Source organism: Neoarius graeffei, chromosome 1 (genome assembly GCF_027579695.1).
Source record: "Neoarius graeffei isolate fNeoGra1 chromosome 1, fNeoGra1.pri, whole genome shotgun sequence".
In the NCBI taxonomy this organism is placed as follows: Eukaryota; Metazoa; Chordata; class Actinopteri; order Siluriformes; family Ariidae; genus Neoarius; species Neoarius graeffei.
The window spans coordinates 108131472-108157520 of NC_083569.1; the positions used below are offsets into that span (position 1 = coordinate 108131472).

Consider the following 26049-nt stretch of genomic DNA (forward strand, 5'->3'; position numbering starts at 1 on the left):
TAGACGGCACTGCATCACATACAGGCATGTTTCTGGAATGGAAATCACAAAATGGGCTCAGGAATATTTCCAGAGAGCATTATCTGTGAACAGGGCCGCTGACAGCTTTGGCTGGGCCCGGGACAAAATGCTCTGAATGGGGCCCCCCCTAACAACCCCCCCCCCCCCCCCCCCAGGCCAACCCACACACACACCCACCTCTCTTATCCCAGTCTCTACTCACTCCAACCCTTAAATGACAGGTATTCAAAAACCATTCAACCGATCAACAACCATTTCATTTGAGCATTTTTACAGTTTTAACATTTTAACATTTCCTTAGTCTGCAACTATTCAGGTGCGAAATGCAATGCGCCGGACTTTTGTTGTGCGTGCGTGCGTACTGTCCAGTGTGAAAAGCAGAGAAGGACACACCGCTCAAGAAACGGCGGGATATGATTGCGGGCTAATGTGAATATTCTTAGCTTCAATCAGATATATGAAACACAATGTTATTAAGCCGTTGTGGTTATGAAATGATTTAATGCCCTGTGCGTTTGATATGGTGTTCAGTGTGACTTGCTCTCCCCTCGTTTGTAACATGAATTGTGTGCCGCGCATGCCTTGGTTGGGGTTACTTTACGGGGCTGGAAAAAGTTGGCTGTGTCTTACCCAGTGATGGGAATAACGGCGTTAGAAATAAACAGCGTTACTTTTTTTTGTAACGAGTAATCTAACTAATTACTTTTTACGTCGTTATAACGCCGTTCCTGTTACTTACAATAAAATACTATGCGTTACTTTATTAAAGCTGTTCTCATCTGGCACGCTGCTCGTTCAGCCTTTCTTTACTCTGCTTTCATGTGGGGCGGGGAGACGCGAGACAACAGCACAGTAAGCCAATCAGAGTAGATTTGGACAACATGCGTAGGTAGGCCATGCCTACTGCACTACTGCGCGCTCTTTCAATCGGAAGACACAGCGATGGCGAGCGGTCAGCCCAGCACTGCGCTTTCACATTGGAAATTAAGCCATTACTTTTCATTACTTGAAATAAAAGGCAAGAGTGTTTACGTGCAATGCACATTATGTCGAGGAACAAAGCATTTGTCCTCGTCAGTGGCCAGTAATTAGTAACATAATTTTAATAACTACAAAAATATATTACATTTGATAGATGTCTTATCTCACATTGTCCCACAAAAATATTAATATAGTGTAGATAACATTACTAATTGGTTCTGTTAAGTGTCCATTTCAGTCATTAAACACATTTAACATTAACTTTTATTATGATTACACTAATTGAATTTGATTTTTTTTGAGGGGGAACAAAATGTAACGGAATAATTACTTTCCCTGGTAATTAGTTACTTTTATGACAAAGTAACTCCGTTACTAGTAACTATAACTAATTACTTTTTGAAAGTAACGTGCCCAACACTGGTCTTACCTGGCTCAGCTGCCCCACTGTCTTTGCTAGTACCTGCTGCATCATCCGAATCTTTTTTAAAATATTTATGCAGTGAGCCCCTGAGTCTCTTGGTTTCTTCCTCTCTTTTTCTCTTTTCTTTTCTGTGCTCCTGACTTGTGCATGTTGGCAAATGGCACGCACGCTGATTGTCGAAGCGCTATGATTGAACGATGTCGTTTTTTTTCCCCTTAATCAAAGAGTCAGACCAAACCATTTTTGCATTAGGGGTGGTAGGGGGTTCTTGACGCCTTTTTCAAAGACAATAAAGGCAAAAGATCTAGAAATCATTTATTGAATGCAAATATAGCACATTTCTCCCCCAAATCAACACATTTTGAAATGAAATAAAATAATCGCAACTTCATGAGAGCCCAGTTCTGGGCCCCCCCATTCCTGGGCCCGGGACAACATACCCGTTTGTGCCCCCCGTCGGCGGGCCTGTCTCTGAACACAATTCACCATGCAATCCGCCGTTGCCAGCTAAGACTCTATAGTTCAAAGAAGTCGTATCTAAACATGATCCAGAAGCACAGATGTCTTCTCTGGGCCAAGGCTCACTTAAAATGGACTGTGGCAAAGTGGAAAACTGTTCTGTGGTCAGACAAATCAAAGTTTGAAGTCCTTTATGGAAATCAGGGACGCCGTGTCATTCGGACTAAAGAGGAGAAGGACGACCCAAGTTGTTATCGGCGCTCAGTTCAGAAGCTTGCATCTCTGATGATATGGGGTTGCATTAATGCGTGTGGCATGAGCAGCTTACACATCTGGAAAGACACCATCAATGCTGAAAGGTATATCCAGGTTCTAGAGCAACATATGCTCCCATCCAGACGACGTCTCTTTCAGGGAAGACCTTGCATTTTCCAACATGACAATGCCAAACCACATACTGCATCAATTACAGCATCATGGCTGCGTAGAAGAAGGGTCTGGGTACTGAACTGGCCAGCCTGCAGTCCAGATCTTTCACCCATAGAAAACATTTGGCGCATCATAAAATGGAAAATACGACAAAAAAGACCTAAGACAGTTGAGCAACTAGAATCCTACATTAGACAAGAATGAGTTAACATTCCTATCCCTAAACTTGAGCAGCTTGTCTCCTCAGTCCCCAGACGTTTACAGACTGTTGTAAAGAGAAAAGGGGATGTCTCACAGTGGTAAACATGGCCTTGTCCCAACTTTTTTGAGATGTGTTGTTGTCATGAAATTTAAAATCACCTAATTTTTCTCTTTAAATGATACATTTTCTCAGTTTAAACATTTGATATGTCATCTATGTTCTATTCTGAATAAAATATGGAATTTTGAAACTTCCACATCATTGCATTCCGTTTTTATTTACAATTTGTACTTTGTCCCAACTTTTTTGGAATCGGGGTTGTATGTTTATTTCTGTAATATCTCAAAATGTCAGGCCATTCTGTGGCTGGGAAGTAATTTAATTTGAGGGGATTAAAGCAAATAATGTGCATGAACTCACTCGCAGACAGAAGAAGTCCGTGTGCAAAGGTTTACCTTTGACTGTGCATTGACATCATTTTGTTGTTAAACTCGGGTGACCAGATTTCCTGAGTCTAAAACCGGGACACTTTGCGTGTGACCGTGATACTCGTGCACGCACACACGTTTTGATGTAAACATGCGCCAGCTCAAACCATGGCTCAGACAGGTGCTTTTATCATTTTGTAGAAGCTCACTTTTATCAACATTTCAGAGAATAATCAAGTATTTTCTTATTATCTACATGTACTTCTATCACAATTCAGTTAAAGTAAGAAAATCAGACAACAGATGTGGTGATAGGGAATAGGCCAATAGCCTAAATTTCAACTGATTTATTTCACCTTTGTGAAAACGCCAAGAAAATGCATTGCTTGCATATTAACATCAACATTTTATGCAATGAACTTTTTTTTTAAACAATAGGCCATGCATTGTAACAGCAACAAGCGCATGAGCCTAATCATTGTCACCTCCGAACCTTTACCCAAAATGCTTCTGTTTAATCTTAACCAGTGTAGGCTATTAACTATTTTGAAAACGTGAACCCTGAGTTGACCACAGCATCAAACAAGTCAAGACAATCTGTGATACAGATTAAAGACAGATGAAACAGATGAAAGACAACAAAAAATGTTTCAGAAACACAACTCACCCACCCTAAAGAAGGTGCCATTTTATTGCATATATTTACATGATGAGTGAATTTGCTCCAGTAGCACTTTATTACCCGAGAGCCTGCTGTGAAACTGCGAGCAAGTATCATCGAAATTGGCCTGGGTAATGAGCAAGGCTTCGAGAGTAGGCATGGTCATGCGATTCCTCTCATCAGTCCAGGTGTTGCTCATGAGTGAAAATATTCGCTCAACTGGAGCATTGGTGCCAGGTAGGCACATGGCAAGCTGGCAAAGTTGGCTGACATTGCTGTAAGGAATCTCCCTACTCTTTAAGTGCGCGAACATCTCCGCCCAGCGTTCATCCGTGCGCCATTGTCGCGCAGTAGTTGACAGCCGCTAGCGCAAAAAAACGTTATAACGCGGCCTCTATATTGCAACACTATACAAATAGATGCATTGTAAGATTAACTGCGCACACACGCTCATTGATGCTGAATTGCTAGAAGCTTTATTGACATCTCGTTGGCTATGTATGATCGCTGTAACCGGGACAGTTTGTTAGTGTTTGGTGTAAACCAGGACATTTCAGCGTCCCGACGGACCTTTGTCGGGACTGGGGACACGCAACTCAAAATCGGGACTGTCCCGGTCAAACCGGGACGTCTGGTCACATTATGTTAAACAGCTGATCACACCAAGGTGCTCACTAACCACCGATATTTATTAGTTGGGTCCTGTGTTTCCTTTCCTTTGCAACATAATGTATTTTCTTCTTGCTTTCCGTTACTGTAGTCAGTCTTCCACATTTCGTTTGCACACTCGCGTCCTCCATTTTTCTCTCCTGTTTCAAATTTGTATCCCACAATGCCTTGCATGAATGGGGAAGCCCACCATGTGACGCATGATGTGGTATCTTGAATTGGGTCATGCTGAAGCAGGAAAAAATAGCGGAGAATTTTGGGCCACGTGGCTCTAAATTCATTAACTGTTCTATTTTTAAAAAAAAAGCTAATAAAATTGGAAGTCTGTGATTTGAATTCAGTAGCTTTCGGTCCACTAAACAAAAATAATTGGGTGTCAGGGAAAATTCTTTTTATGACCTCCACTTGAAAAATCGGAAAGGCAGTCTACCTTTAAAGCGAGGTGGCCTTTCGATTTCATAATCGGTGAAGTTTAGTTCCCTCTGAAATTTGGTCATTGTTATATACGTTTATTTCTGTAATATCTTTAAAAAAAACAGGCCATTCTGTGGCTGGGAAGTTATTTAATTTGAGTGGATTCCCTAGCAAATAATGCACATGAAATCACTCGCTTCATGCAGTCAGGTAGACAGAGGATGTCCATGCGCGCTTGCGTACTCTTACCTGAGCCGTCGTCATCTTCTTCACCTTTTGGGTTTACGGCAGCTGGCATCCGGTCTTGCATTACTGCCATCTACAGGTTTACCTTGACCGTGCACTGACAGTTCCATCATTCTGTCACTAAACAAACAGCTGATCACACCGAGGTTCTTTCTGACCGCTGATATTTATTAGTTTGGTTCCATGTTTCCTTTCCTTTGCAATACAGCGTTGTTTCTTCTCACTTTCTGTTACTGTAGTCGGTCTTCCACGTTTCATGCGCACACTCACGTCCACCGTTGTTCTCTCCTGTTTCAAATTTGTATCCCACAATGCATTGGGCAAACAAAGAAACCCCACCATGTCATGTACGATGTAGTATCTTGATGTGAGGCAAGTTAAAAATGGAGGAGAATTCAGGCCCACAGGGCTCTCAATTAATTAATTGTTCTTTTAGGAAAAAAGTAATAAAATCGGAAGTCTATGATTCAAATTCGGTAGCTAAAAATAATTGGGTGTCAGGGGAAATTCTTTTTTTGGCCTAAATACGCCATTTGCAGGAATTGGTCACATGTCAATTTTCCCTATAGGAACAAGCCCGTGGTGGGCAAGCTAACTTGACATTCCTTGACAACCGTAAGAGTTTGACTGGTGATGAGAAGCAATCCATTTCTATAATAGCTGTTTTTACCTTTTCTACTGTCTTTTTTGACCCGAATTTTCGTTTATGGTTTTAACTTCTGTCGGAAGTTAAAGTGAATCATTAGCCGTAAAAGAAAGTTTTTTGGACTCAAGTTGGTCACTGCCAAAAGAAATTCACGTGCAAAATGGCCAATTTCTCAGGTATGTTTATAACTTATAATTTCTCCTTTTCTACCTTTTATAATTTGCTTAATGTGTGAAGATTCTTGAAAATAAATACAGACATATCTGTAGATGTGTTTTTAGCTGATAAGAAGCAGATTTATTCCCCAATGATTCGCTTTCACTTACGACAGAAGTTAAAACCACAAACGAAAATTCGGGTCAAAAAAGACAGTAGAAAAGGTAAAAACAGCTATTATAGAAATGGATTGCTTCTCATCACCAGTCAAACTCTTATGGTTGTCAAGGAATGTCAAGTTAGCTTGCCCACCACAGGCTTAAGAAGAAACCTTTATTTGTCACATGCACACTTAGAGAGAGAGAGAGAGAGAGAGAGAGAGAGCTTGTTGCTATGGGCAAAATTGACACGTGATCAATTCGTGCAAATGGCCTAAATTTGAGAAACCTGAAAGGCAGTATACCTTTAACACTCTCAGGTCGCCGACCCCCCCACAGGGGACTTTTAGGACTGGGGGTGGTAAAAGAGAGCAACTGGACTTGCTTGAAGATTCTTGAAGACGTTTCACCTCTCATCCGAAAGGCTTCTTCAGTTCTGTCTGACTAATAGGGAGTATCAGGTATTTATCCTCTCATGGATGAAAAGCAATCTTAGGCCCTGTCCACATGGCAACAGATTCAGGTGAATCCGATACAATTGTTTATCGTTTCGGCCTGGCGTCCACACGGCACCGGCGTTTTGGGTGCCCCAAAATGCAATCTTTTGAGAACGAGTTCCAGAGTGGAAAGATCTGGCAACGTTGCCGTTGCGAAGTCGTCTGGATGAGTAGAACGGATTTGTTTACAATGACGTCACAACCACATGACTGTGAGTGCTTCACGCCAGGTAGAAGTGTAACAAACTCGATGCGAGTTGTCAACAAATCCTATAACTTGGTTCATGAAACGCGCTTACAAAATATTTTCACTGTGAATATTTATTGTGTAATGGTGCAAAGTGAGAGAGAGAGAGAGAGAGAGAGAGAGTTAGGGCAGAGTCAATCCCGCCAGCAAAAATAGGGAAAAAAAGGAGCGATCTCACCTCTTCAGATGTTGGTTTAAGTCCTACAATACATTCCTCAAAAAGGGCGTAGAAGAACAAATTAATCCATCAACATGTAGCATTCAATTTATTCCGGACCATTAAAGACGCCGCCTTCCGCGTAGAATCATACGTCATCCTCACCACCATATTGGATGGGTCAAAGCGGAGAATAAAGATGCCTCATTCATGTGCTGCGTTTAACTGTACCAACAGGTTTACCGTCCAAACGAGATCACATGGGATTACCTTTCACAGGTGAGACTGGAAAAATACTTTTCATTGTATTTGGTCATTATAACGTAATTTTACGAACAGATTTTTCTGACTTTGGCTAATATGAAGTCTCGCGCATAATAGTTTATGCGCATGCGTCCTTACTTCTTCTATTGTTCTGGTGTCTCCAAAGGGACCGTCTTACAGCGCCCCTAGAGGTGTGGCATGTGTATTGCATCGTTTTCAGCAAGCGTTGCGTTGCCATATGGACCTGATATTTTACTGATCGTTGCCCATGTGGACGCGATATTTTTTTAAATAACATCTCGTTGCCGTTGTCGTGTGGATGTAGCCTTAAGGTGGCATTGAGTCATCCTGTTGGTGTGGGTCACTGGGGGCTGGGTGTGAACGGCCTCGAGAGTCGTTGGGGTGATCAACGGTCTCGAGGCCGTTCACACCCAGCCCCCAGTGACCCACACCAACAGTGTACGACTTAGGATTGCTTTTCATCCATGAGAGGATAAATACCTGATACTCCCTATTAGTCAAACAGAACTGAAGAAGCCTTTCGGATGAGAGGCGAAACGTCTTCAAGAATCTTCAAGCAAGTCCAGTTGCTCTTTTACCACCCACAGTTTACTATGACCTGGATGACTGAGAACCTTCATAGAGCCTCTGATTTTCCATTTCAAAAAACAGCAAATTCCATTTCGGAGGATAGTGAATTCCGTTTCAGATAATTTGATATTTAATTTAGAAAAAAACTAATAAAATTTAAAAACTGTGACATTTAGCCCACTTTGTTATATGTTACAATAAAATAATATTTTATTTGATGTTTATATCTTTGATTTTGCTACAATTAATAACTCGTATGCTTTCGCAAATGCTTTTTTTGGCACTGAAAGCTAGTTTTAAGATTATTTCAAGTACATTTTAACATATAAAGTTATTGTTTCAGGTATCTGGTGGTGGGGAGGCTTCTGCATAGCTTTATTGTGGCTGTTTGAATGTTGCTAGCACCAGCCTCTTGTGCTCGAAATATAGTTTATATTTAAAGAAGCTTCCCCAAACTTGACAGCCAGAGACCTCTGCCCTCTCCCCAAAGAACCAGTGTAGGCACGGCGCGCCAGCCCCGCACCTCGGGATGTAATTCGCCCCGAGGCATGCCGCGGGGCTCCGCTTAGGTTTCGTTTCTATCCCGGGCTCCAGCCCGACTTTGGACGCCTGTAGCTCGGGCAGGGGAGGTCCCAACCGCCCCAAACTTGACAGCCAGAGACCTCTTCCCAAAGAACCAGCATGGGCACGGCGCGCCAGCCCCGCGCCTCGGGATGTAATTCTCCCCGAGGTGCGTCGCGGGGCTCCGCTTAGGTTTCGTTTCTATCCCGGGTTCCAGCCCGACTTTGGACACCCGTAGCTCGGGCAGGGGAGGTCCCAGCCTCCCCAAGCTTAGAATGTGTAGATTCCATTTCTGACAATAAATTCCGTTTCAGATGCATAATTCCGCGATTTCCGTCCGTTTTCCGCGATCGCAGATTTTCAGTCCCTCTACCTTCACAGACACGACTTTTAGGACCGTTAGTGAACACAAATCTAAAGTTCCATGAGTTTTTGTGCTAGAAACATTCAAGTAACACCACGAGAACCTTGAATCTTCTAGTTTTCAAATATATAGTGCCTTGAAAAAGTATTCATACCCCTTGAACTTTTTCACATTTTTCCACCTTACAACCACGAACTTAAAAGTTTTTTATTGAGATTTTATGTGATGGACCAACACAGAGTAGCACATAATTGTGAAGTGAAACGAAAATGATAAATGGTCTTCAAAATTTTAAACAAATAAAAATCTGAAAAATGTGATGTGCATTAGCATTCAGCCCCCTGTACTCTGATACCTCTAAATACAATCCAGTGCAATCAATTGCCTTCAGAAGTCATCTGATTAGTTAATAGAGTCCTACTGTGTGTAATTTACTCTCAGCATAAATACACTTGTTCTGTGAAGGCCTCAGTGGTTTGTTAGAGAACACTGAAGAACAAACAGCATCATGAAGACCAAAGAACTCACCAGACAGGTCAGGGATAAAGTTCTGGAGAAGTTTAAAGCAGGGTTAGGTTATAAAAAATTATTCCAAGCTCTGAACATCTCAGGAAGCACTGTTCAATCCATCATTCAAAAATGGAAAAAGTATGGCACAACTGCAAACCTACCAAGACATGGCCGTCCACCTAAACTGACAGAGCGAGTAAGGAGAGCACTGGTCAGAGAAGCAGCCAAGAGGCCCATGATCACTCTGGAGGAGCTGCAGAAATCCACAGCTCAGGTGGGAGAATCTGTGCACAGGACAACTACAAGTCATACACTCCACAGATCTGGCCTTTTTGGAAGAGTGGCAAGAAGAAAGCCATTGTTGAAAGACAGGCATAAGAAGTCCCGTTTGCCAGAAGCCATGTAGGGGACACAGCAAACATGTGGAAGAAGGTGCTTTGGTCAGATGAGACCAAAGTTGAACTTTTTGGCCTAAATGCAAAGCGCTATGTGTGGCGGAAAACTAACACTGCTCATCACCCTGCACACACCATCCCCACTGTGAAACATGGTGGTGGCAGCATCATGCTATGGGGATGCTTTTCTTCAGCAGGGACAGGGAAGCTGGTCAGAGTTGATGGGAAGATGGATGGAGCTAAATACAGGGCAATCCTGGAAGAAAACCTGTTGGAGGCTGCAAAAGACTTGAGACTAGGAAGGAGATTCACCTTCCAGCAAGACAATGACCCTAAACATACAGCCAGAGCTACAATGGAATGGTTTAGATCAAAGAATATTCATGTGTTAGAATGGCCCAGTCAAAGTCCAGACCTAAATCCCATTGAGCATCTATGGCAAGACTTGAAAATTGCTGTTCACAGACGCTCTCCATCCAATGGCCCTTTTCCACTACCCTTTTACAGCTCACTTCAGCTCACTTCAGCCTGACACGGCTCACGTTTCGACTACCAAAAACCAGCACGACTCAGCTCGTTTCAGCCCTGCTTAGCCCCTAAAACTCGCACCGTTTTGGAGTGGGGCTGAAGCGAGCCAAAACGAGCCGAGTGAGTCTGGGGGCGTGAGCAGACACTCCCCTGTGCACTGATTGGTGAGGAGGAGTGTCCTCACATGCCCACACACGCCCCGCGAGCGTGCTGGGATCTGTAAACACCGCAAACCCGGAAGGAGAAGAATTACGAGAATTTCTGAAGCCTTATGCGCCTCGCCTCATCTATACGCTCTTGCCAGTATCTGTCCGCGTTGTCGGTGACAACAAGCCACAGCACCAAGACCAGCAACACTAACGACTCCATGTCCTCCATGTTTATTGTTTACTATTCGGGTCGTGAGACTACCGCTTAAAAGCTCACTGATGTCACTGTTTGCGCTGCTTAACGACATCACGTGACGTCCACCCACTTTCGCTAACTCCACCCAATGTGTCCACCCACTTCCAGCCAGCACGGTTCAGCGCGGTTGTAGTCGAAATGCAACTCCAACAGCCCCGCTCAGCTCAACTCAGCACGGCACGGCTCAGCCCGACTCAGCCGCGTTTGTAGTGGAAAAGCGGCACAATCTGGCTGAGCTTGAGCTATTTTGCAAAGAGGAATGGGCAAAAATCTCAGTGTCTAGATGTGCAAAGCTGGTAGAGACATACCACAAAAGACTTGCAGCTGTAATTGCAGCAAAAGGTGGCTCTACAAAGTATTGACGCAGGGGGGCTGAATACTAATGCACATCACATTTTTCAGATTTTTATTTGTTTAAAATTTTGAAGACCATTTATCATTTTCATTTCACTTCACAATTATGTGCTACTCTGTGTTGGTCTATCACATAAAATCTCAATAAAAAACTTTTAAGTTCGTGGTTGTAAGGTGGAAAAATGTGAAAAAGTTCAAGGGGTAGGAATACTTTTTCAAGGATATATATATATATATATATATATATATATATATATATATATATATATATAATCTTTAAAACAAACTTTATCTTTAGCACTTTGTAAAGAGAATAAAACAAATCTTACAAATTTCAGTACTTCAGCCAGCAACAGCCTCTTAACGACACACCCATCAGCTGTATTGCAGCTATACATGTTAAGCGCACGGAACATCAGTGTCGTCATTCGCTCATTGTATAGCAAGGGGAGGTAAGAACACGCCCCATTTCACCGGTATTAAGGAACTTTGAGGAATGGTCAGTGCAAGGAAGATGTCCCACTAGCGGTTGTTGTCATGCTTTTTCAGTTAGTGTATAGGGAGAACTATACATTACATTGCATTTGGCAGACGCTTTTATCCAAAGCAACTTACAATTGAGAAAAACAATCAAGCTACAGTAAAACATAGGAAATCATAGAGTAAGAAGAAGAGAGTGCATGCTAGATGATTAGTGGGCTGTTAGGATAGGAGGTGCTCTTTGAAGAGAAAGAACTAGTTGATCGAAACATGCTGTTATTTTTGTCAAGTTTTGAAAACATTTTTCTGTTGCCAAACTATGTTTCACTGATTTACTGATTACTGATTTACAGTAATTAGTTACCTAAGTCAGCATGCCCTGCATAGTCATAGTTTATCTTCATTGCTAACTTTAGATTTATTATAGTCCGTGCATAAGTCTATGCATAAGATTATGAAATGTAGCTTTGGCTTTTAGGGCTTCTTTTCTTTGCAGTAACTTTCCAAGCAGGGAGGTACAGGGGCCAGGGCCAGGTTCTTTGTCTTTGACAAATGGAATATTGACAGTGATGGGGGGGAGGGGGGATTACAGGTGAATTACACCTACCTCATCAAGATTCATTTGACTTTGGAGAAAACATAGGTCGTCTCAAGTTTCTACAATTAGTATTGAAACTACATAAGATTTCTGAATGCTGTTCTTACTTTTATGTAGCCAACACGCGATGCCAGTCACCCTCTGCACACCGTTATCAGTAACCAGAGGAGCCTGTTCAGTGACAGAATGCTCTTTCCCAAGTGCAGGATGAACAGACTCAAAAACTCATTTGTCCCTCACGCCATCAGACTGTACAACTCCTCTTTGGGGGGGAGGAGGGGGAACAGGAGGACAGAGGGCGGGAAGAAGCAGTAGTCTAGCCTGACAATAAACAATACTGGACAATATGCAATATCTCTCTGGAGCACCCAGAGGAAACCCACATGGACAACATGCAAACTCCACACAGAAAGGCCCTCGCTGGCCATGGGGCTCGAACCCAGACCTTCTTGTTGTGAGGTGACAACGCTAACCACTGTGCCGCCCTCCCCATATCTTATTCTTTTTATATTTGTTTATGTAAATACTTAATTTATTTTTATTTATCTAGAAGTTTTTCTCTATTTCTTTTTTGTGTTTATCTGTAATGATGCTGCTGGAATCTTCATTTCCCTGAGGGAACCCTCCCCAAGGGATCAATAAAGTTTTATCTAATCTAACACCTATGTTTACAAGGTTCCGACTTCAAAAGTTTTGTGCAGATATATTTATAGTGTGTTTTTTTTTTTTTACAAGGTTTGAAGACTGAAAATAGTTTTTTGTAAGGTTGTGTTTGCACTTAATTTAAATAAAAAAACAAATTTCATTCCATTCACTTTACTCTCATATTATTATTGCTGAGGGTGTCCAGAATATAACCATGTGTGTCACTTTTGCATGGATGTTTTTAATTAGATGAAATACTTAAAAATGTCAAGGTTTATCAGCAAGGGCGTAGGTTTGCATATGGACCATAGGGACATGTCACAACCAATATTTTAGGATGGCAAAATAGTCCCTACCAATATTTAGCATTTTATTTTTATATAACAAAATATGAATTTATTCACATTTTTTGCGAACTCAATAGTAGGCTATAATCTTAGTCACTAGTTTTTTTGATGTGCCAGAGTGACAGGGTTATCCATGCTGCAATTTCATTGGCTGAAACAGAGAGTCTGCAGGCTCACGTTCTCCTCACATGGACGTAAACAAAGCGCTTCTAGTGGTGGTAACGACAAAGAGACCACAGGCCCTTGTGTTGTGCTGATAACGTAAGTTGTCTGTGATAGCCTGCTACTGTATGTCTTCAGAAAAGTGTACAACTTAACATTACTGTTACCTTGGTATTCAAACTAATTTTGTCCTATTATCTGCTTTGTAGATAACCTAAACAATGCCACCAAAAAATAAAAAAGATATACGGAGCTATTTCAACACACAGAGAGTAAGTAGTGCCCAGAACAGGTTGACATTATTTAGCTATAGCCTACAACGCGACGCAAACCTCATCTCATTCTCATCTCATTATCTCTAGCTGCTTTATCCTGTTCTACAGGGTCGCAGGCAAGCTGAAGCCTATCCCAGCTGACTACGGGCGAAAGGCGGGGTACGCCCTGGACAAGTCGCCAGGTCATCACAGGGCTGACACATAGACACAGACTACCATTCACACTCACATTCACACCTACGGTCAATTTAGAGTCACCAGTTAACCTAACCTGCATGTCTTTGGACTGTGGGGGAAACCGGAGCACCCAGAGGAAACCAACGCGGACACGGGGAGAACATGCAAACTCCACACAGAAAGGCCCTCACCGGCCACGGGGCTCGAACCCGGACCTTCTTGCTGTGAGGCGACAGCGCTAACCACTACACCACCGTGCCGCCCGCGACGCAAACCTGTCATTGCAAAATGTTATAGGCAAGGCTACCACCAGTCTTTCTACTGTGGAAAATTGTGAGACTGCTAACGTAGCCTACGTATGAATGACAAGGGGTAATAATATTAACCATGCAATTCATGCCAAAATGCTAACCATCTCCCGTTTTGCTGTAGAAATTGGTAGGCTAAAGTTAGTGTAGCCTGTTACTAAGGCTACTATGAAAGCTAATTAATGAATCATTTGTGTACAGGAAAGACAGCATAAGGCCGATGCAAACTTAGAACAGGTTAATGAGGAATCAGTGCTTGAGGTGAGGATGTCATCATCTCATCGTTTGAGTAGGGTGCGCACATCCAAAAACTCTTTGCAGGTGCCAGACAAAAATGTCAGACAATAAAAGAAAATAGGTCTGCACACTGCTGGATACGCTCCAAAAAATAAACTTTATTTAATTAAAACAAGCAACGTTTCGATCACCCTGGATCTTCATCATGCCTGATGAAGATCCAGGGTGATCGAAACGTTGCTTGTTTTAATTAAATAAAGTTTATTTTTTGGAGCGTATCCAGCAGTGTGCAGACCTATTTTCTTTTATCATCTCATCTCATCTCATTATCTCTAGCCGCTTTATCCTGTTCTACAGGGTCGCAGGCAAGCTGGAGCCCATCCCAGCTGACCACGGGCGAAAGGCGGGGCACACCCCGGACAAGTCGCCAGGTCATCACAGGGCTAGGATGTCATCATGTCATATTAATATAGTCATGTCAAGTCATGACATAATTTCGGTTGTTTTATTAGTAGCTTAGGCCAAATACATTTGCATGATAAAAGGTGTATTCCTACTAATGTTAGGTTTCTGGTTAATTTTCATAAACACATTATTTGATCACATAGGAAACTCAGAAATCCAGTACAAAGGATCAAGAGCAGGTTGAGAGAGAAGAAGCTGGAGGGTTTCAGGTGAGGTCTGAATGTTAAGGCATTTAGAAGCATCAAAGGATTAGCAATGAAATGGAAGGATCTTTGGAAAATTAGGACTGTGTGTTTTGGTTGTGATGTATTTTGAATAGGCTAGCAGAAAATGTCAGCTTATTTCCTTAATATTTCAAATTGATGTGAAATAAATGTAGGTGTAATACATAGAACTATGTATCCCAAGATAAGTCTGCAATTTATTCAGTATATATATTTTTTTAACATATAGGATGTTCAGACATCCTGTGAAGATACTATAGGACATGTAGAGTCAGAAGTGGCTGAAACTGCAGGGCTCCAGGTGAGATTTTGATTCTGTGATGGGAGATACTATGCATTACAAGCAAATTATTTTCAGAATCAGAATCAGAATCAGAAACTTTAATTGCCAGGTATGTGGACATACACAAGGAATTTGACCCCGGTTCACTTAGCTCTCATAGTACAAAACAGATAAAAAAGCGTATACACAAAACAAACAAACAAGCAAACACCAACAACAAAAATAGGTGCATAGTGCAAAGTAATCCAGGTAAGTCAAGTATGGAATAGTTAAATAAAGTATACAGTGTGCACAGAATGACGGTATAGTTCAGATATTTTACAAATGATATTACTGATATATGAATCTGGATGGGTGGCACGGTGGTGTAGTGGTTAGCGCTGTCGCCTCACAGCAAGAATGTCTTTGTTCGAGCCCCGTGGCCGGCGAGGGCCTTTCTGTGTGGAGTTTGCATGTTCTCCCCGTGTCCGCGTGGGTTTCCTCCGGGTGCTCTGGTTTCCCCCACAGTCCAAAGACATGCAGGTTAGGTTAACTGGTGACTCTAAATTGACCGTAGGTGTGAATGTGAGTGTGAATGGTTGTCTGTGTCTATGTGTCAGCCCTGTGATGACCTGGCGACTTGTCCAGGGTGTACCCCGCCTTTCGCCTGTAGTCAGCTGGGATAGGCTTCAGCTTGCCTGCAACCCTGTAGAACAGGATAAAGCAGCTACAGATAATGAGATGAATCTGGATTTTAGCTGTTCATCACAGAAAGGATTTCCCTTTTGGTGCATAGTGCAAAGATGAATAGTAAATTTAAATAAGTATAAATAGTCAACCTACTTCGTTGTTAGTGTTACTCTTTATAAAATCTTGCTACTGTGAATACAGACCAGGTTAAGTTTTGTTTGCTCTCTAGGAGACAGTCAGTGTGAGTGACAGTGACTCTCAAGCAAGTCAGTGTAGCAGTGTCCTGGACATGGGGAGTAAACCATACCAGCCTGATCCAAAATTCATTGCAGTACAGCAACTGCCAAACAAGAAGCTATAGTTTCAGGCAAAGTGGTATAATTGCTATCCATGGCTGCATTATAGTCCCACACTACAAAAAGTTCTTTGTTTTGAGTGTGTCAAGGCATTCACAATCAAAAAGACCACTCTGGGGGAAAAAAAGAATGACCCTGCATTTTGCTTAAATGGTTTTGGTAACTGGAAAAATGCCACTGACAGCTTTAATCGCCATCAAGCAAGTAAAGCACACCATCATGCTGTCACTGTCAATGTACTGGAACAGACTCCAGTTCATACCCAGTTATCAAGTGCAGTGGCCAAAACACAGGAGGAGGCAAGGCACTGTCTTGCAGAAATCATGGGATGTGTGAGGTGTCTTGCAAGGCAGGGACTTGCTTTTCGAGGACATGATGTGAATCAAGGGAATTTGTACCATCTTCTCAAATTTAAGGCAAAAGATGACCTGATTCTGACCTCTTGGCTTACTCGTTGCCATGATTGTCAGTCCACAGTGCCAAAATGAATACTTAACTTTGTTTGGCAACACAATTGTGAGAGAAATTGCCTCAACAATCAGGTCCCTTCCAGTAGTTCAGTTTTCGATTATAATGGATGGCACTCAGGATATACAGGGCAAAGAGCAGGTTTCAATATGCTTAAGGTATGTGGAGAAAGACCTAATCCCACAGGAAGTATTTGTTGGATTATATGAGATACCAGGGACAACTGGTGAGCAAATGGCCATGGTAGGGCTTGACGTGCTGCTGAGACTATACCTTCCTATCTCAGGCTTGTGAGGTCAAACTTATGATGGAGCAGCCAATATGGCAGGAAGGTTCTCTGGGGCACAAGCATTGCTTAAGAAGAAACAGCCTTTGTATGAAACAGTGCTTTGTATGTGCACTGTGGAGCACACTGTGTCAATCTTATTACACAGTGTGCATGCAGTGCCTCTCCCTTATTACGTGATGCATTACAGTGGGTTCATGAACTTGGAACACTGAGCAACCAGTCAGGGAAGTTCAAAGGGATATCGGCTGATCAGACATTGTCAGAAGGGCATACCAGAACTGTAAAACCTCTGTGTCCAACTAGGTGGACTGTACGTGGTCAAGCTGTTCAAATAGTACTTAGTATGAGGCTGTCTTGACCAGTCTGGAGGAAATGGCTGCAGTTAGTTCTGACACCGGCACTAGGGCCAATGGTCTGCTAGAATGCTTTCAGAAGGGCAAGACAGTTCTTGGACTGCTTCTAGCCACAGAGGTGCTTGGAGAGCTAGAGTGTTTAAGCAGGTCTCTGCAAAACCACTCCCAAACAATTGGAGGTATGCAGACTGCTGTTGGCTATGTAAGCTCAACTCTTCAAGACAAAAGGAGTGAGGAGAAGTTTACAGAGTTGTTTGAGAAGGCAGTGTTAATGGTTGATACTCTGGGAATTGAACCGATTGAAAGCCCTCACCAGAGAAACCCCCCCAAAAGATTTACTGGTGGGGCTAGTCACCATAAGTCAGAGATACCAGAGGAATACTACAGAATTGAATTTTTCAAGGTGTTGGATAGTTTGGACTTTCAGTTTAAGGATCGATTTAACCAACCAGACATAGAGAAACTCAAGCAAGTTGAGAATGTGCTCCTCACAGGGAAAATGAGTGATGTGATTGGAGAGTATACAGAGATGGATAGGGAGAATTTGAGGGTTCAGCTTTCAATGTTTCACTCAAAGCATACATTCATGTCAACTGGAGAAGCTGCAGATATCCTGAGAGGGATCCATAGTGAAGTAAGAGGCTTGTTTGATGAGGTTGAGAAGCTTGTTAAGCTCTTGTTGGTTGTCCCTGTGGCCTCAGCTGAAGCTGAACGAAGCTATAGTGCACTGAAAAGGCTAAAAAACTGGTTAAGATCTACCATGACCCAGCAGCGCCTTAACAATGTAAGTGTATGCCATGTGCATCAAACGGAACTTGACCTAATAGATCTTGAAGATCTAGGCCAACAGTTTGTGTCTGTGAATGACAGGCGGAGGCATCTGTTTGGAATGTTTGAATGTAATTATGTATAGAATAGATTATTCATTTCAGGTGCAATTTTGTTTTATCAGCTCAATATGTCACTATTTGTTCAACTGTACTCGAACTTTACATACCATTTGCAGTGTTTGTCATTAGAAATAGTAAATAAAGCATTAAATTGTTCAGCATTATGTCGTCATAGCATATGTATTATGCTCTACTTGTGCATGTAATAGTATGGGTGGTTAAGTAAGTAGTTCGGCAGAGGATTGGTGTTGGGGGGGGGGATTGGTATTGTCCCTACCAAAGCTGAGACCAAACCTACGCCCTTGTTTATCAGACTTCCACAGAGTGTCTGACAGGCCCAGGACCTCAGAATGTGAGGAGATGAGGTTTTTGGTGCTCTGAGCTGCACTCCATACCTCTAGGTGGTGGTAATGCACCAATTCGTTGTTGACCAACCATCAAACTACTTCGAAGAAGAACTAATTCCTGGACATCACTGATCTGGACTTGGAGCTTTCTGTGGAAGAGAGCGCTTCATTCTCTGTCTGGGTATTTGAAGTTGATTTTCTGTGTAATATCATTAAAGGTGAGTTAATGTGAAACTTCCCACAATTAACAGGTAGTGGAGAGTCTGGACTTGTGAGTTTCTGTGTTTTTCTTCTTCCAGTGTCCTGATTCTTTTCACCTTTTATAATGAACTCGGAGTCCAGATGGCGCTCTTTAGGAAAATCTCCACAGACTCCTGCTGCTGCCTCAAAGGTAAAGTTTATTCATGTGTCTGATTCTCTCTCTCTCTCTCTGTGCACTTATTTATATCCTGGTGTAACCAGTTCTCGACAGCATAAGGTGTTCAAACTAATAATAAAAGACTGCTGACTTTTGCATTTATATTCTTACACAATATAATAAATGTTTAGATGGCTGAACTGACCACATTTCTGCCAAATCTGTCTATATTTGAAAGTGCTATTCATCAAGAGGCTCCAGTTGAAATGATGGATTCTCTGAGGGGCGCCCTGAAGAAAATAGTCCTCTGTCAGTCACCTCAGAGAATCCATAATTTCAACTGGAGCCTCTCAGTGCATGGTATAATTGATTTCTCTCTCTCTCATTAAAAAAATTCCAAACTAGAAGCGTTAATGACAAAGAATTAGAAATAAATCCTAATATGTAGATCTACACACAGACACAGAGAAATGCTTGCAGAGCTATCGCTGTGACTCAAGTCCACCATACACACTGCTCAGCGTAAATGAGTACACCCCCTTTGAAAAGTAACATTTTAAAAAATATCTCAATGAACACAAACAATTTCCAAAATGTTGACAAGACAAAGTTTAATATAACATCTGTTTAACTTATAACGTGAAAGTAAGGTTAATAATATAACTTAGATTACACATTTTTTCAGTTTTACTCAAATTAGGGTGGTGCAAAAATGAGTACACCCTACAAGAAAAACTACTACATCTAGTACTTTGTAAGGCCTCCATGAGTTTTAATGACAGCACCAAGTCTTCTAGGCATGGAATGAACAAGTTGGTGACGTTTTGCAACATCACTCTTTTTCCATTCTTCAACAATGACCTCTTTTAGTGACTGGATGCTGGATGGAGAGTGATGCTCAACTTGTCTCTTCAGAATTCCCCATAGGTGTTCAATTGGGTTCAGGTCAGGAGACATACTTGGCCACTGAAACACTTTCAGCCTGTTCTTCTTCAGAAATCCAACAGTGGCCTTAGATGTGTGTTTAGGATCATTGTCATGTTGGAAAAGTGGGTCAGACAGACACCGTCTTTCATGCAAGCAAGGCTTAATCTTTCTTCAATATGGTTAATTTTTGCACTGTTTTTGCTTGTTCAAACAGAGAAATAGATAAAAGGCATTACCGTCTCCCTGCTATCAAGAAGAATGTGAACAAATAGAAGCAAATGCTTCAAGAGCAATGAGGAAATGAGTGGTTAAAGAACACGACGAGAGGAGCTCAGCCTGAAAGCTCCAGAGAAATTCACGATTGTATTTAAAATGTATTTTACCAAAACAGAAAGTCAGAAGTGAGGATGGAAGAGTTTGCTTAAGAATCTTGTTTAATGTTTTTCTGCTCGCGTTTGAGTTTGCGCCTTCATGAAAGTGTTTGATTTTCTTACAGGTGAAACAGCTTCCTTATTTGACCCAGAAAGCCCAGCTTGGTTTCAAACAACTCGGGCATAAAAAACTCAACATGGAGTGACATGCCCGATAAATCATGAGAGAACAGAACAGATTAAGAGCAGAGAGAGCTGGAGCTGTGTTTCTGTTATCAGAGGAACACAGTCCTTTGCAAAGTATTAATATATCGTTGTTTTTATGTATGTTTGTTTTTTTGTTATATCATCCACCTCCAGGTTTATTTTTAAAAAAAAGTGCTGATTCAGTTACAGGTTGCCGGGTCTGTATAAAACACCCACAATGTACACACTAAACAATTTTAAACTCAAACATTATCCTGTCTGTCATGACACAGCGCTGTTTTTTTTTTCTTTTAAACCTAGAGGTGGATGATAAAACAAAACAAAAAAAAAAAGATGATATATAAATATTCTCAAACACCGTACTGTTAAAGTTTTGGCATCCTATTTTCTTCATACAAACTTTGTTATAGATTTCTATTTTATGATTTCTACATTATCAAGTAATGAATCTACAGTCTGAGAGAGTGCTACACAAACACACTGAACTTTACAACAGCTGCATGCATGTGAAATGGCAACAAATTGACTAAGGCAGGAAAAACTATTTTGGATAAAATTATTATTGTCCGTTGCAAGTAAAAAGTAACCAATAACCAAACTTAATAGTAAACTTAATCAATAACCAAACTTCAACTCAATGTGTGATCTTCATTTTATGTTGCAATTCGCAACTATTCTATGGTCTTCCTAAAAAAAAAAAAATAGTAGTACTTGCAAAATAGGGGACAAGTGGAAATTTACCCCACGTGCTCCCCAGGGCAAGTGGGTTTAAAAGTTAATGTCGAGCCCTGAAAACAAAAAGTTAATACACCAAAAAAAAAAAAAAAATCACAATTTGACAAGATGGATTTCATTGTTTACTATTATGACCACCCTAACTTGATTAACATACTGATTTGACTTACTAAAGCAAAAGAATCACGGGGTGACAGAAAGGTTTGTTCACTCCCCAGGAGTGGGTGAGAAACCTCTTTTTATAGTCTGATGTTATGAGGCAAAGAATTCCCACTTGACCTGCTTCTTAGCACGATAATGCACTTGGCACCTGGGTTCAGCAGCTCACCCTCTGCACTTTACATTATGCTGTTTAGAAATCAAAATAACTGTTTATCATTCAAATCATTGATCGGTTTTCCAATCTGCTCATTTTACTTTTGTGCATTTTCAGTTTTGACCTCAATAACTGACTCCTTTGAATTCTCAGTGTGACTGCTACTGATACAACTACAGTACAGTCATCTTTCATATAATCTGGCCAATCAATCTCATAGCTTGGGATCTTCATGAGGTTCTTCCAGTTCTGCTTCTCTGGGGGGACAGGGACTCTGTTGTTCACTAGGGAGCATTCCAGATGGCTCTTCATCTCCAGAGTCTGAGGGTCTCTCCTCATCAGCCTCATTTGCTGTATCTTCAGGTGTTCCTTCATCTTCAGGTTGATCTCTTGGTAAGGAATTCTAGTACAGTGGTTAAGATGGTCCCATGTAGTGCTTCTCTGCACCTGGACAGCCATTGGAGTTACTCTTGCCACCACGTAGGTACCTTCACTTCTTGGCTTAAGGCCAATTTATGCTGACAACCCAGTCCTCGCAGATGGCGTCGCAGATGGCGTCTGCGAAGCCCCCCCCTTCGCAGACGCTCTGTGCGCACCTCCCAAAAATTGTGACCACTGCAGACAGCCTCGCAGACCGCGTCGCAGACAAGAGGGCTCTGATTGGTCCACTCTACATCCGCTGTACTTCCGCTTCCCTACATTCCCGGTTTGGTTTGTTTTCACGACCGCCATTTTTAAAAACATGAGCGAAGATGGAGCAGCACGAAGAGCGGTTGATCAAGGAAGTGAGGAAGTACGTACATCTATACGACTCCAGTTCTAGTCATTATAAGTAACCGGAGGATAAACACTCCACTAACCACACCCACCAGCTACTACTAGCAATTTCGCGACTTCGCGCCCCTTGCGTTGTGGCGGTGAATAACATCGCGCATGCCTATTACTCCCCGCTCAATGATAAATTACAACTGTCTGTGAAAAGCTATCTGCGAAAGCCTTGTCGCAAGAGCATGCAGAGCCCCTTATTCCACTTTCTTCGGAACACTGAGGCATACCTTGTCTCCAGGCACAATTGGATTTTCTGGGTCCGCCTCTGATACCGGTGCTCTGTTTTGTTCCTGTGAATATATCTTATGTATAGTAGTTAATTGCCTCATGTATTCCCTCAGCTCCATCTACAGTTGTTGGAGAGGTGGGCCTTTGTAAGGTCCCCTCAAGTGCGGAACTGGCATAGGTCTTCCAGTAAGCTTTTCATGTGGAGTTAGAGATGTATTTCTGTTCACTTGCATACGATAACCCATAAGTGCCAATGGTAAGTGCAGACACAGCACCCTGAGGCATTTACAGTATCATCATTTCTGGGGACTTTAATCACGCTACTTTGGACTCTACTTTTGCCGCTTTTCCACTACAAACGCGGCTGAGCCGTGCCGTGCTGAGTCGAGCTGAGCGGGGCTGTTGGAGTTGCATTTCGACTACAACCGCGCTGAACCGTGCTGGCTGGAAGTGGGTGGACACATTGGGTGGAGTTAGCGAAAGTGGGTGGACGTCACGTGATGTCGTTAAGCAGCGCAAACAGTGACATCAGTGACAGTGGCGGAACAAGTCAGAGCCGGGCCGGGGGCGGGGCAAATGACCGGGCCCTTTATTAAAGCTTATCATAACATCATTTTAGGCTACAAAATGTCCGCAACTGCGGTGTTTACCAATTTCAACACTACCGGGTGCAACTATGTTATTTAGTACATCAAGTCCTTCAAACGAACATGTAACTCAGAAACAAAAAACATTAGGATACTGTACATGGCTCATAATAAAACATCAATAGCCTATACTGCGCACATTATATGAAGGGCATACGAATGAGCGCTCAGAGGTTGCAACGGTGACAGGAAGAGTCAGAAATAAAAGGAGGGCGGTGCAAACCTCACTGAATGCACTGTGTTTACCAATTTCAACACTACGGGGTGCAACTATGTTATTTTGTACATTAAGTCCTTCAAACGAACATGTAACTCAGAAACAAAAAAACATTAGGCGACATACTGTACATGGCTCATAATAAAACATCAATAGCCTACTGCGCGCATTATTTGAAGGGCATACGACGAGCCTTGCGCTCCGCAAACTCGTCCACGATGCTCTGTATGTCACTGATTCAGTGAGCTTTTAAGCGGTAGTAAACAATAAACATGGAGGACATGGAGTCGTTAGTGTTGCTGGTCTTGGTGCTGTGGCTTGTTGTCACTGACAACGCGGACAGATACTGGCAAGAGTGTATAGATGAGGCGAGGCGCATAAGGCTTCAGAAATTCTCGTAATTCGTAATTATTCTTCCGGGTTTGCGGTGTTTACAGATCCCAGCGCGCTCGCGGGGCGTGTGTGGGCATGTGAGGACACGCCTCCTCACCAATCAGTGCACAGGGGAGTGTCTGCTCACGCCCCCAACCTCACTCGGCACGGTTTGGCTCGCTTCAGCCCCACTCCAAAACGGTGCGAGTTTTAGGGGCTAAGCAGGGCTGAAACGAGCTGAGTCGTGCTGGTTTTTGGTAGTCGAAACGCGAGCCGTGTCGGGCTGAAGTGAGCTGAAAAAGGGTAGTGGAAAAGGGCCATTTGGCTGCTTTTTACCAGGCTGTGGATTGTCCAACAAGGAACAACAGGACAATTGACTAGCTGTATGCTAATGTGAGGGATGCATACAGAGTCACACCCCTCCCCCCACTAGGGAAGTCTGACCACAACCTGGTTCATCTACAGCCGAAGTACACCCCCTGGTTCAAAGGCAGCCTGCAACAACTAGCTCCATCAGGAGGTGGTCCCCTGAAATGGAAGATGCCCTCAGGGACTGTTATGACATCACGGACTGGGATGTGCTGCTTAGCCCACACTGTGAGGACATAGAGGGGCTGACACTGTCTGACGGATTACCATAACTTCTATGCAGATGTAGTTTCCCCCGCTAATACTGTACGGTGTTACCCTCATAACAAGCCATGGGTAACATAGGAAATCAAAGCTGTCCTCAACAGGAAGAAGGCCACCTTCAGGAGCAGGAATAGGGAGGCAATGAAAGTAGCACAGCAGGAGGTAAAACGCTGGCTGAGGGAAGCTAAGGACAGCTACAGGAGAAAGGTGGAGCTGAAGCTGAAGGAGAACAGCATGAGGGAGGTCTGGGAAGGTGTGAAAACCATCACAGGCCACAATACAAAGACCAGAGTCGTTGAGGGGACAGTGGAGAGGGCGAATGAGTTGAATGACTTTTTCAATCGGTTCAACCAGCCCACATCCCCCCACCCTCTCCCTCACTGCAGCCATCTCTCCTCCTTCCCTCAACACACCTCCCCCCAGTCATCACAGCAGCCCCCTCATCCCCCACCTCAACACCGACTCCTCCATGCATTACTGCAGACCAGGTCAGAGGTCAACTGAGGAAGCTTCACCCCAGGAAAGCAGCAGGCCCAGACAAGGTGCATCCCTGACTACTGAAGACCTGTGCTGCTGAACTGGGTGAACCACTCCAACGCATCTTCAACCTCAGCCTGCAGCTGGGGAGAGTGCCCACCCTCTGGAAGACATCATGTATCGTTCCAGTTCCCAAAAAGAATCAGCCCAGAGAGCTGAACGACTTCCAACCGGTGGCACTCACTTCACATCTGATGAAGACGTTGGAGCGGCTCTTCCTCAGCCTCCTCAGACCCCAGGTACAACATGCCCAGGACTGTCTGCAGTTTGCGTACTGGGCAGGTGTCGGTGTGGAAGATGCCATCCTCTACCTGCTACACCGAGCCCACTTGCATCTGGATAAGGGAAATGGTGAGGATCCTCTTCTTGGACTTCTCGAGTGCCTTCAACACCATCCAGCCCCTACTGCTTCAGGACAAACTGAACAGGATGCAAGTGGACCCCTGCTTGGTCACCTGGATCTCCAGCTACCTCACTGACAGGCCGCAGTACATCAGGCTGAAGGACATCACGTCTGACACTGTGGTTAGCAGCACCAGAGCACCCCAGGGCACGGTGCTGGCCCCTCTTCTCTTCACCCTGTACACCGCGGACTTCTGCTACAACTCGGAGCTGTGTCACATTCAGAAGTTTGCCAATGACACAGCCATTGTTGGGTGTATCAGTGACGACAGAGAGGAGGAGTATAGGAACCTGGTGAGGGACTTTGCTGTGTGGTGCAACAGGAACCATCTGCAGCTCAACATCTCGAAGACCAAGGAGCTGGTCATTGACTTTGGGAGGTCCAGACCAAGGTCATGACCAGTTCTGATCGAGGGAGTCGAGGTGGAGGCTGTGGATTCCTACAAGTACCTCGGGCTGTGGCTGGACAGCAAGCTGGACTGGACTTGCAACACCAACCACTTATACAGGAAGGGACAGAGCAGGCTATACTTCCTTAGGAGGCTGCGGTCGTTTAACATCTGCAGGAAACTCCTGTGGATGTTCTATCAGTCTGTGGTCGCCAGTGTCCTGTTTTACACCGTGGTGTGCTGGGGGGCAGCACGTCCAAAAAGGACACATCCAGGCTGGACAAACTGATCAGGCGGGCCGGCTCTGTGGTCGGCATGAAGCTGGACTCTCTGGTGATGGTGGCAGAGAAGAGGTCTATGGACAAACTATTGAACATCATGGACGATGCCAGTCACCCTCTGCACACCGTCATCAGCAACCAGAGGAGCCTGTTCAGTGACAGAATGCTCTTTCCCAAGTGCAGGACGAACAGACTTAAAAACTCCTTTGTCTCTCATGCCATCAGACTGTACAACTCCTCTCTGGGGGGGAGGAAGGGTAG

The 26049-nt window shown here is 43.3% G+C and overlaps 1 protein-coding gene across 1 annotated transcript in view; it reads left to right on the plus strand.

The window, feature by feature from the left end:
* The window catches only part of LOC132881686 (zinc finger protein 850-like), a 79320-nt gene that overhangs the window by 31332 nt on the left and 21939 nt on the right, over positions 1 to 26049 (plus strand). Inside the window, 1 exon segment of the mRNA XM_060914434.1 lies at positions 6004 to 6019. Coding sequence (XP_060770417.1) covers positions 6004 to 6019 — 16 coding nt within the window.